Genomic DNA, 12750 nt, shown 5'->3' on the forward strand with positions numbered 1-12750 from the left:
CTACTGGGCTTCAGACTTGCAGTGAGGAATGGATGATGACATCATGAACTAAGAGAACAGGCTGGGGGAGCCGCACTTTAAGTTTTGTATCTATTGAGTTTGTAGGGGTTTTGCACACTTCCGGTGAAGGTGTTGAGTAGAGAGTTGGCTGTAAAGGTCTATCGCTCAGATGACTGGAAATAGAAAGTGTGAGGCATATCGTAGAGAATTAAACCATAACTGAAGATGAGATGGATTTGGAACAAGTGTACAGTTAAGGGAAAAGAAGATAGGATAATACCTTGAGGAACTCCATAATTTAAAGGTTGGGTAAAAGATACAGCCCTCAAGTTGCCAGAGAGCTAGAAAGAAATTAAGAAGAGTATGTGTCAAGGTACTTCAATAGAATATTTCAAGGGGGAGGGTATGGTCAACAATACTGAGAGGGCAAGTAGATGAGGAACCAAAGTATCCATTGGCTATAGAAATTGTGAAATCATCAGAGATATTAGCTATATCAGTAGAATAATAAAGGCAGTGCAAGTGGGATGTGTTAGGATGAGTTGGAGGTGAGGAAATTGGCACAAGAAATATAGATCAACTTTGTGAGAAGTTTAACTTAAAAGGTAATGAAAGAGGGTGATGGTGGCGGTCTGTGGACTATAGGATTGAGGGTAGGATTTTGTGAAAGGGAGAGATTTTAGATTATTTAAATATCAAAAGATATTTAAAAGAAAGCTTCCCATGGTAGATTGGTTCCATTCATGGGAATATTATAGGGATAATCAATAATGTGAGATAGGGGAGGGGATAAAATCCCAGATAAGGGATTGTATTGCAAAGGGATCTCTCTTCTAATATAACAAGAGAACACATGCATATAGATAGGTTTGTACAGGTCTTCTGCACATTTTCCCATTAATGTTTTCTTTTTGTATTGATTTGAAAGAGCTCTATATTATAAGGATATGTGCCCTTACATTTTATTATATATGTTGCATACATTTCTGGAGTTTTTATTTGTCTTTTAATTGTAATTAATTTGTGATTTATGGCATAAATCAGTTTTCATAAATAAGTTTGGATGAAAGTGGTCAAAAGGTGCAAACTCCCAGTTATAATATAAATAAGTACTAGGGATGGAATGTACAACATGATGACTGTAGTGAACAGGGTTGTCTGGTATATCTGAAAGTTGTTAAGACAGCAGATCTTAAGAGCTCTCATCACAAGGAAAAATATTTTTTTTTGGTATCTGTATGAGATGAATCATTTCATAACATATGATGTCAAATTATTTAATGTACACCTTAATCTTATACAGTGCTGTAGTCAATTACACCTCAATAAAACTTGGAAGAAAAAAAAGGAAGTTATTTCCCTTCATTTCCCCCTCTTGCCCCAGTGACTCTCTGGGTTCTTTTATCGGGATGGGGGGTGAAATATTCATTTCGATTGTGTTTCATTCAGTACTCTAAAGACCATTATCCTCATGTTCCTGGCCCAGGCCTTTATTTAGCTAGGAAAAAAAGTTCTCAATACTTCTGTCTAGTTTTTGTATCAAATCTTCCTTAACAGTTCTTACAAGTGGCTTTCAGCATAGAAAGACCTTCTTCAATGAAAGTTTATATAAAGATTCTTCAATAATTTTTTCCAAGTCATAGGTGATTTTTTTCACTTTTGAATTTTTAATACATCTGGAATCATATTTATATTAGGCATAAAGTAGGGATCTCTGCCCAGCCCACCTCCTCCACCACCACCATCTCAGTGGTTGCCTTTAATTAGTACATGACGTCCACTTTCTAGGTTTTAGCCTCAAGCACCTCACAAATTGTGTAACATGATCAAGGAACACTTCCTTGTGCTGGATCAAAACTGCCTGTCTATCTGCTAGGGTCTTCATCCTCACTGCGGAAGCAAGGACCTGTGCATGTCTCTTCTCAAGCACATGTGCCCCACTTTTGCCAGAATCATTCAGAATGTTTCCCGGGAGTTTATTCTTCACGATTTTACTCATTTCTCAGATTAAAGGTATGTCATAATCTTTTTATGAGGGTTTTCTTATGATGCTATGAGGTAATGTCTCTCTCATCATTACGTTTAAATTGTAAATGATAAAAACATTAATATCCATTGATGACTTTGCTGAGAACATAGCATAGGATTTGGACTAGATTATGGCTAATCTTGAGATTCTACATGTTTATGAAATGCAGTATCACTCTTAAATACTCTGATGGACCGTGAGAAGGAGGAAGGAGTGGATTTTACTGAATATCTGCAAGGCAGCAGACACTTTTAGCCATCAGCCTCTTTGTATATTAACATGCTCAAAATTCTATGTTATTATCTCCACTTCACAGGTAAAGAAATTGAGACTAATATCTACAGATCAGGAAGATTAGATATGCTACTTATGGTCATACTGCTAATAAACTAGTAAAACTTTGGTTCAGATAAGAGCAGATTCCAAAATCCTATACTCTCTTCTCTACACCTCTCTGTAGTGGGGTTGACAGGGCTCACCTGACAGATGACTACCAATTTGATAGGTAAAGCATAGAAGATTATCTCAGTATCTAAAATCCCTTTCACAGGGGAAGGCCTTATATTAGCTATGAGAACTGTCGCTCAGAAAATTTCCTCCTCCTCCTTCCTAGTCAACTTCTCTCAAAACCTGTTCACAGAGGTTTCACTCATCATAGATTATTCTGTCCATTCTGGAAGTTTTTATAAATAGAGTTACACTGCATGTACCCTTTGTGTAAGGCTTCTTTATTTTAGCATTCCATAAAGAGATTCATTCATGTAGTTCATGTAGCAGAAGTGTGGTTCTTTTACTTTCTAAGTACTATTCCATGATGTGTATGTGTATATGTGTGTGTGTGTGTGTGTGTGTGTGTCTGTGTATATATACATATATATATATGTGTATATATACACAGACACACACACACACACACACACACATATATATACACATTACCATTTTTTTATCCATTCTATTGATGGAGACCTTGGCTGTTTCCAGTGTTTGGCTATCATGAGTAAAGCCTGAATGAGCATTCTTGTATATAGTCCTTTTATAAATATACGTTTTCATTTCTCCTTGGTGAACACCAAGGAGTGAAGTTTCTGGATCATAGGGTATGTATATGTTTAGTTTTATAAAAAAATTGTCAGATCATTTTCCAAAATACTGCGAACAATGTATGAGAATTCTAGTTGCTCCAAATCCTCTTTGTCGTTTTGTGTTCTCACCTCTTTTTAATTTTAGTTATACTGGTGGGTTTGTGGTGATATTTCATTTTGGATAAGTTTTCAGTTCCCTGTTGAAAACTTTTTAATGTGATTATTGACCATTTGTATATCTTTTGTAAAGTGCCTGTTTAAATATTTACCCATTTTTAATTGGGTTAATTGTCCTTTACTGAGTTGAAGATCTTCATATAATTTGGAGATTAGCCCTTTGTCAGATATATTTCTTGTTAACTGTTTTCTCCATCCTGTTACTTTTTATATTCATTTTCTTAATATTCTTTTAAAAAGTAAAATTTATAATTTTGAAGAAATTTCGATTTACTAAATTTTCTAACGTTTTCATGGTTTTGGCTTTTAGTTTTGGTCTATCATCTTGAATTTGTGTGTGTGTGTGTGTGTGTGTGTGTGTGTGTGTGTGTGTGTGTGTAATTTGAAGGTGGGTCAAGGTTCTTGGTTTTGCATATACATAGCCAGCCTCTTTTGTTGAATTGCCTTTCTTTGGATTGGATAGCTTTTGCACCTTTGACCAAAAGCAAATGACTATTTCTGAGCTCTCTATTTTATCCTGTTCACCTACTTTTCAATCCCCAAGCTATGACCACATTGTCTTGATTACTGCAGCTTTAAAGTAAGTCTAAAAGCCAGTGTGGGTAACTTCTACAATTTTGTTCTTCTTTTGCAGAATTAAAAAAAATTCTAGATCCTTAGCATTTCTCTATAAAATTTAGAAATCACTTGTTAATTTTTATTTTTTAAAGAGCCTGCTAGAATTTTGGTTGTGATTTTACTGAATTTATATATGAATTTGAAAGAACTGATATATCAACAATATTGAGTCTTCGTGTTGCATCTCTATATTAATTTAGATCTTCTTTAATTTCTATCAACAATGTTTTGTAGCTTATAGTGTACAGCTCTCATATGTCTTTGGTTAGATGTATTTCTACCTATTTAATGCCTGCAATGCTCTTGTAAGCAGAATTGATTTTATTATTTCATTTTTCTATTGGGATGTCTTAATCTATGGATTTATCTATTGTTTCATAGATTAGAGATTTTCATCAGCAAATATTGGCAGTTGTATATCTTTCTTTCTAGTCATTATTCCTTTTATTTCTATGCTTTATTGTAATGGCTAGGAACTCCAGTACAATCTGAGTAGAAATAGAAGAGTTGGCAATCTTACAGTATCCCTGATCTTAAGGGAAAAGTGATAAATATTGAATGATTAATATTATATTGCCAGTAGACTTGTCATTTGTGTACTTTATGAGATTAAGATAGCTCCCTGAGAAGCTCACTGAAAGCATTTCATCTGCATCCATTGAAATGTCCATATGGTAATTTACACTGATTGATATTTGAATGTTAAACCATACTTGCATCCCTGTGATAAAACCCTCTTTGCTGTTTACAGTTCACAAAGATTTTCTTAAGGATTTTGACACCATGTTAACGACAGATATTATTCTGCATTTTTAGTTTTGTGTGTGTGTGATGTCTTTGTCACATATTTAATATTAAGAGGTGAATTGGGAAGTGTTCTCTCTTCCTATATTTTCTGAAGAATTTTATTTTTAGATTGTTGAATAGAATTCATGAATGAAACTACCTGTGGCTTGAGGGGTTTTTTGTGTGCATGTGTGGGAAGGAGGTTTTATGATTACAAATTCAATTTTATTGAGAGGGTTATTCAGATTTTCTATTTCATTTTATGTCAGTTTTAAATTGTAATTTACAAGGAAAATGTATATTTCATGTAAGTTGTCAAATTTTTGGTATAAAGTGTTTCATAATATTCTCTGATTATTCTTTTAATATCTGTGGTACCTTTAACGATAACCTTTTTATAATTTCTAATATTGGTAATCTGAGTTCTCCCTCTTTTTTTTCTTGACAAATCTAAAGAGGTTTATCAATTTGTTGATCTTTTCAAATAACCAACATTTGAATTTGTTTATTATTGCTATTGTCTGTTTATTTCACTGAATCCATTTATTATCTTTATTATTTAATTTATTCTACTTATTTAGTATTTACTTTTTTATGAAAACATTTGATTTTTTTGTCATAGTATTTAAAATATTTAAAACCATGACATTTCCTTCAAGCATTAATTTAGATGCATTTCAAACACCCTGACATCTTTTATTTTTATTATCATTCCTTTCAAAATATTGTCTAATTTCTTTTAAGATTTCTTCTTTGATTCATGAATTATTTAAGAGTGGGTTATTTAATTTCCAATATTTGGTAGTTTTTACATACCCTTTCTCAAGCTTTGTATGATATCATTTTTAAAAACATGTATTGTAATTTGTTTTATGGCCAAACCTATGTTCTAATTTGTGAAACATACCTTGAAAAGAACATGTATTTTGCAGTTACTGGGTGAAGTGCTCTATAAACAACAATTAGGACAAAGTGGTTGATAGGAGTATTTAGATCTTCTATTTTTACTTATATTACTTGTTTATTTGTTCTGTCAACTGCTGAGGGAGGAATGTCTAAACATTCAATTATGATCTGGAATTGTTTATCTTTTCAATTTTTAAAATATTTTCTTCATGTTTTGGAAGCTTAGCTATTAGGTTATACACATGTACTATTATTTTTTCTTTATGGTGAATTTACTCTTTTATCATTATGTCATTATGGAATGCCCATCTTTTTGGGAACTGTATTCTACCTGATATCAGTACAGCTTAGCTCCGCATTCACATATTTACTGTTTCCATAATATACTATTTTTCATGCCAGCCTACCTGTGTCTTAATATTTAAAATGTGTCTCTTGTAAGATGGCAAGTAGTTGGGTTCTGCCTTTTTAGTAGATTCTGACAATCTGATTTCTAATTGGAAAGTTTAATCCATTAACATTTAATGTTATGAATGATATGGTTGTATTTAATATTGAATTTCTGTTTGCCTCTGATTTTGTTCCTCTGGATTTCTCTTCCTGCCCTTCTTTGGATCTTTGAATTATTTGATTTCTTTTTTACTCTTATCTACTGGCTTTTTGTTTATTTATTGTTTTTATAGCAATATTTCTCTGCTTTAGTTTAAAGCTTTTTTTTAGAGGTTACAATATTTACAGTTAATATTGTATAATTTCATGTAAAATGTAAAAACTTTGCAATCATTAAATTCTTACCTATGTATATATGATACATATATATTAATACATATTAACCCAACAGCTGTATATTTAGATAAAATATATACAGTATATATATTTATATATGATACATATACATTACAATTTTTTTGCATTAATTTTCGTGCTTAAGGCAAGAAGATTTTTACTTAGATAATATTTTCTCTAGGTTCTTCTCAAAATGATGCCTTGCTAAAACTGCCAGAATCTTTTACCATCTTTGCCAAACCAAGAAATCGAGGTAGAAAGGCTTTTCATGTGACTGGGATTGATTTTGCTTATTTGCTTTTAGCATAAGAGGATCTTGCTGAGAAGTGAAAGCAGCCTAGAGCCTTCACTCTCACATAATAGGTTTTATCTGCTAACTTTTTAGAATAAGTGAATCTCACTACCTCTCTGCCCGCTTTTCCAGGCAGTTCATAGCCTCAGATTACAGTGAGACATACTACTCCACAAAAGGAGAGCAGATAGGTCACCAAGCATCCTCAGATCACGGTATCTTATGGGACCTTCCTATGTCTCTTCTCTGAAACTATTGTTTCCTCGTATGATTTTTAAACCCCATCCTAGCTGTACAAGCAGCTTCAGAAAGTGTTACATCAGAAATTACTCCTGCATTGACTACTATCACTGAATGATTCTAGAACAGAAACTATGACACTCTGACATCTAAAGGAGATTGATCACTGCCTAACAAGCAAATCAATGACTGCTAATGTATTTTCATTTACCACACTGACTTCTATGTACCCCAAATTGGGTTAAGTCTGGAGGAAGGGTAAAGCAGGACACCAGAGAAGTATAAGGTACCATGATGGAATAGTAATTAATCTAAAGGATAAAACTTAAAGACATGAAACAAGTTTAAAACTTCCATCTAACTGACCCTTATGGGAGTCAAATCCTCTTGCCCTGTCCTTCTGATGCACCAACACTGCGTCCTCTCCTTCATTCTCCAAATGAATCTTTGTTCATTAATCATGAATATTATTCCAGTGGATATGAGTTCTATTTTTATATTAATTCCCCTTTGCAGAACATGCCACTGCAGCCTTCTAGCCAAGGATGACTTTATTCTCTTCTACTAAATGTATACTTTTAAACCATATTGCCTGTTTAAGGCAGCTGTCAACTATGAAATCTCAGTCATCATGCAATCTTTGTAAAATAGAACAGTAAGAAAACTGGGTAACATTCTTTTATACAATGAGTGGTTGTTCATCTGTGAGAGTCTGAGGTGCAGGACCATGGAAAGTGACACACATAGGCAGGAGTTGAACCTAAGGAACTGATGGAAAGAGAAATTATTTGGCGGAATCACCATGGATGGAACACCCAGTAGGGAGTAATAAAGATACCAACTTGATCGAAGCAGAGAGACAGGAGACAAAGGCACGAGGGGACCTGGTTGGAGAGTGAGACCTAATTTCTGTGATCATCAAAAATTTCGACTTTATTTCATAGGCAACTGGAGAAAATTTATAATAATAGCACAGGAGGGGTAGTTTGATAGGATTTTAAGATGGATTAAAAGAGTAATATTTCAAAGGAGAAGGGTTACATTTCTGAGGTTAGCATCAACTAATAGACTCTTAAATTTGTGAAAGAAGAATTCATACACTGCTTCAGACAAAGTAATCATGCAATTAAAATAAAAGGCTTCTAAAGTAGCTTCGAAATTTTCCGATGAAAGAATGCAATGAATGAATGAATGCATGAATGAATGCATAAACGAACATAAGGATAGTTTGTGAAAATGAAATAATGATGTATTATGAACATAAAATATCTAGATATTAATATTTCTATAATATCAATACATGCACTTATATCATTAGCCTCTTCATCTATTTTAGGATCACTGTTTTTACCAAGGATCCATCATACATGAATTTGATTCTGCTGCCAGTATCAGCACATGTAATGGTCTGAGGTATGTACCGTATCTTTCTACCTTTATGAGTTTTCCTATGAATTTTCAAAGACATTCACTTTTCTTTTCTTAAGACCTTTAAATAGAAAAATTAATGGAAAAAAGCTACTGTATATTTTCAGCATGAGGATCCACTCCAGCCCATTGTTTATGTTCATTTTTGACAAAAAGATGTAAAACGCAGCCCTAAGCAAGACAAGTTTTTCAGTATATGATCAAGGGACTCAGAGTTGGAAGGTGACTGGAGCTCATCCAGCCTGTCCTCTCATGTTACAGATCAGGATACTGACATCAGAGACTTGCTCCTGAACATTCATTTTGCTGGTGGTTGAACTCCATCCAAAAACCAGTCCTCCTAATTTCTAGGCCTGTGAATTCCCACTGCATCACACCACAACGCTTCACAGCTTTTTACTAAATTAGGCAGTGTTTCCAGACTCTGGAAAGTAAAAAATGTCAGAAGTAAAGCCTATATAAGTTGTCTCTAGACCTTGGGCTCAAGGACAAAGGAAGAAGATGTGGGGAGGCAGAGAGTAGGAGAGCAAGAAACCTGTATCTTCATTTTTGAGGATTTTACTTGAGTAGGTCCCAGAATTTTAAAGAATGAGAAACCCTTTAATGACACAATTACCACATAATAGTGTCTGTACCTTCATATATTTACTCTGTAATTAATGAGTGATGGACATGAATATTCACAAAATTTTTGCAAGAACTAAGACTTGCCAGAGGTCCTCAACCCCGGGTGGGAATTGTTACTCTACCTATGCTTCAAAGGAGAGATTGGGCTGTTAAACTTCTGAAAATCCAGATGAGTTGACTCTTAGAAAAGTTATTGAGTCAAAGGTTACATGCCATCTCCCCTCTTTGTCTCTCAGAATACCTGGCTACATGCTTACATGAGGCCTTGACCCTGCAGTTTCCCTTTCTTAAAAAGGCAAACTCCGTAAAGTGGAACAGAGAAGTATTGTGTAAGTAATGTAGTAGGAAAATGAAAGAGATCTTAAAGAGACACTGTATTCCCAACTTCCACAGGGGGTTCTTCAGGGTGAGTGACCAAAGGTACCTCATTGAACCAGTGAAATATTCAGATGAAGGAGAACATCTGGTGTTCAAATATAAACCTCAGGTGCAGCAACCTGCCAATTATTCTTGTACAGAGTTCAATTTTACCAGGACAGCTGTTCCAAATGACAATACTAAATCCATGGAAGACTCCAAAATGGAAGTGAGTGCCTTATTTTTAAATTATCTTTATCCCAAGTCAAATGCCTCTTACTTTCTTACTGATCCCAAGAGAGAGATTATGAGCCCAATTAATGAAGTGTACAGGCTGCCTGAATCTGACTCTTCATTGTTTGAAATCCAAAATGTCAAACTTTTGTTTTTGTTATCTACACAGAAAGTGTTCATTCCCTACAGCAAATCTCAGTTTATCTCATCAGTTTCTAAGAAGGGGGATATCTACAACCCTACATATAGATTTATAGTATTAGGGCTATAAGTGGTTGGAAAGAATGAAATTTACATCTTGAAATCTCTCTTAGATATTGTCTTTTCTTTCCTGGTCTTTCCTGCCACTTTTTTGGGAGGAGTTGTTGATGATAAGCCAGGTTATCCCCCTTTCATCACGCCAAATATTCTAATTGTTAAGGTGGAATTTCTAGTAGAATGAAGGCACAATGATAGTCCTCCATATTTTAGGCTTTTCTCTACTTGTTCATATCAACTTAAATCCCCTCTACATGTTAGCCTTTAAGATCTGTGAGTGTTTATCTTCTTCATATATCCATGGTGTAGACTGTGTCTGAAACTTACTAGATGCCTAATAGATGGGTTTTTTTGATTGAATATATCAATAAATAAATGATTACTTAGTTCAGAAAAGAATGACAGTCAAATATTTGAACAATATGCCTCTGGTTTATATTCAAGAGCATATGCATGTACCTCAATGCATGACACTGAAAGCTGAAAACTTAGAATTTCTTAGTATTGTGTTTTATAAAATAAAAGATCTATAATTAACAACTTTTATGTTTCCTTGGAATTGACACTCCCACAAAGGGAGATCGGGAGACAGAAGAGGAGTAGAAGGAATACAGTCACTCCTGTTGGCCAGTTATATGTCTTGCTCTCAACTGTAAATGGTCCTTTTATATGAGCTTACTTAGTAAGCATTTACTTTGTAAATTAAAAAAAAAACCCTAATTGTTAAAAACTGGATTCATGATTCTTTATTTATAATCCTTATTTTACCTGAAAGACTAAACAAAAAAATAAAAGGAAAATAAAATATGGAATGTTGTTTCAGGTTTACTAGAATCTGATGCATAGAACCACATGTTTTAATAATATAGTGGGTTTTATTTACCTACATTTCTAGAATTATTAGATATACTCCTGCATGTCAACTTCCAATAATACTAACATGTCTTACCTTGAAAATTTTAGCTTAAAATGTTAAGACAGGAGACATTGACCGTATTTCATTCAATTTTCCATAAATTTCCACAGTATGGAAAAAGAAAAGTATATTGAACTGTTCATTGTTGCTGATGATAACATGGTAAGTTTTCAGATAAACATTTGCTCCCCATTCATTCTTATAAAACTATAGTTGTGATTTTTAACAAAGAGAAAGTAGTATTTTAATCAGAATTCCATTCCAGGTTCAATGTTCTGTTTTTAGCTTCCCCAAACAGACATATATAAGAGATGATAATGTCCTTTGGCAGTATAGCAGACTAAGCCAAAATAGAACCTCCCTCCACATTATGAACATATGGAAATGATGAACAACTTCAAAAAATTGAAAATATGTCCACAATCTATAGTTGAGCTAAAAAAACACAGAAAATCTCCAAGTGCTAAAAATGAGGCAGAGAATCTCTATCAAAACAGTAACTAAAATTCAAAGGCATGGTGATACAACACACAGTATATAGAATATATTGCCTAAGGCCCAGAGCCACAAAGTGCTGTCCCATCTCTGAAAGGGAACTGGAAAAGCTCTCTAGTGAAACTGCAAAGAGAAAGGAAACGTTTTGTTTGTCTACCTGTAGCAATGGGCAGGGAAAATATTATGCATGGGAAAACAAAATCCTACGCCTGTGTCCTGCACTGATGTGGGGTATGACATACTTTTCTTTAGATACAGAAATGCCACGCCAAGCTTTCAACAAAAAAACTGATTAGAAATTCGGTAAACTGCTAGACTCCAAGTCAAAAATGCCCTATAATCATAATCCAAGGTAAAACTAATCACACGAGGAAGAGTCAACCAACATAATGAAAAGAAGAATGAGCTCTCCAAGAACTGCAAATCATCCAACGATATTTCAGATTATACACCTTACAGCAGAGTATAAAAAGATATACAACAACAACAAAAAAAAACATGGTTACAGGGTAAGAAGGGTTGTTTTTACTTCTCTATTAGAGAATTTTAGGATAAGCAGGGAAAAAATTCAACAAAAATAGAAAAGATTTGAACCACATAAATATAGGTTTGATCTAATCAATTGATGGATGTACACTGCAACCAGAAAAAAGACAATATGTAATCATTTCAAGTTCAAACAAAACATTTTCAAGAATTAAACTGACATTTTGCCACAAAGGAAGCAAAACAGATAGGAAAGGTATATACGGAGAAGATCACTGCTTTTTTTAAACCACAACCAAATTGGAAGGTATAACAAAAAAAATTGTTAAACTAGACTACAAAATGAAAATTGATTTGGAAACTAAAAGAAAAATACACTGCCAAATATTAATTGACTAAACAAGTCAAATCTGAAAGTATGAAATATTTATAATAGCAAAAAGAAAACATTAGTTGAGATAAATTTTTCCAGATGCAGGTGGCATAACCGTAATTAGAAGGACATTTGTAGACAAACATTTATATTAAAAAAGAATTTAATGAATTAAGAGTCTAACTGGAAAAGTTAGAACATAAACACAGAATAAAACCAAAAAAGAGAAGGAAAAATAATTTTAATAATGAGTAAAATTGATAAAAAGCACAAGACGAAAAGAAACAAAGTCAAATGCTAGTCCCTTGGAAAGATAAATGAAATAGAGGAACTTCTGACAATACTTATTAAGACAAAAATAGAAGTACAAATAAAATTAGAAATGAAAGAAAAACATAACTATAAATATAAGAAAGGTTATATATCATTAAAAAATATATGTACAACCTTGTGCCAACAAATTTATGAGCAGAAGAATGTAGTACAATGTTAAGAAGCTGACTTGAGAAGAAACAGGAAACTCCAAAAAGAATATAAGAAAGTTTTAAAGTTAAATAAGTAGTCCACAATCTATTGACAAATAACTAGGCTCAGATGAGTTTTAAGACAAATTACATCGAAATTTATTGTAACAGAAAACCCCATCTTTTATACACT

At 33.4% G+C, this 12750-nt stretch overlaps 1 protein-coding gene across 1 annotated transcript in view; it reads left to right on the forward strand.

The window, feature by feature from the left end:
* The first annotated feature begins 1961 nt into the window (after positions 1 to 1961).
* The window catches only part of ADAM7 (ADAM metallopeptidase domain 7), a 37097-nt gene continuing 26308 nt past the window's right edge, over positions 1962 to 12750 (forward strand). The window contains 7 exon segments of the mRNA XM_060100535.1: positions 1962 to 2013; positions 3865 to 3871; positions 6773 to 6869; positions 6871 to 6894; positions 8256 to 8332; positions 9368 to 9561; positions 10849 to 10901. Of these exon segments, the coding sequence (XP_059956518.1) occupies positions 1962 to 2013; positions 3865 to 3871; positions 6773 to 6869; positions 6871 to 6894; positions 8256 to 8332; positions 9368 to 9561; positions 10849 to 10901 (504 nt within the window).

Source organism: Mesoplodon densirostris, chromosome 6, assembly GCF_025265405.1.
Source record: "Mesoplodon densirostris isolate mMesDen1 chromosome 6, mMesDen1 primary haplotype, whole genome shotgun sequence".
NCBI classification, from domain to species: Eukaryota; Metazoa; Chordata; class Mammalia; order Artiodactyla; family Ziphiidae; genus Mesoplodon; species Mesoplodon densirostris.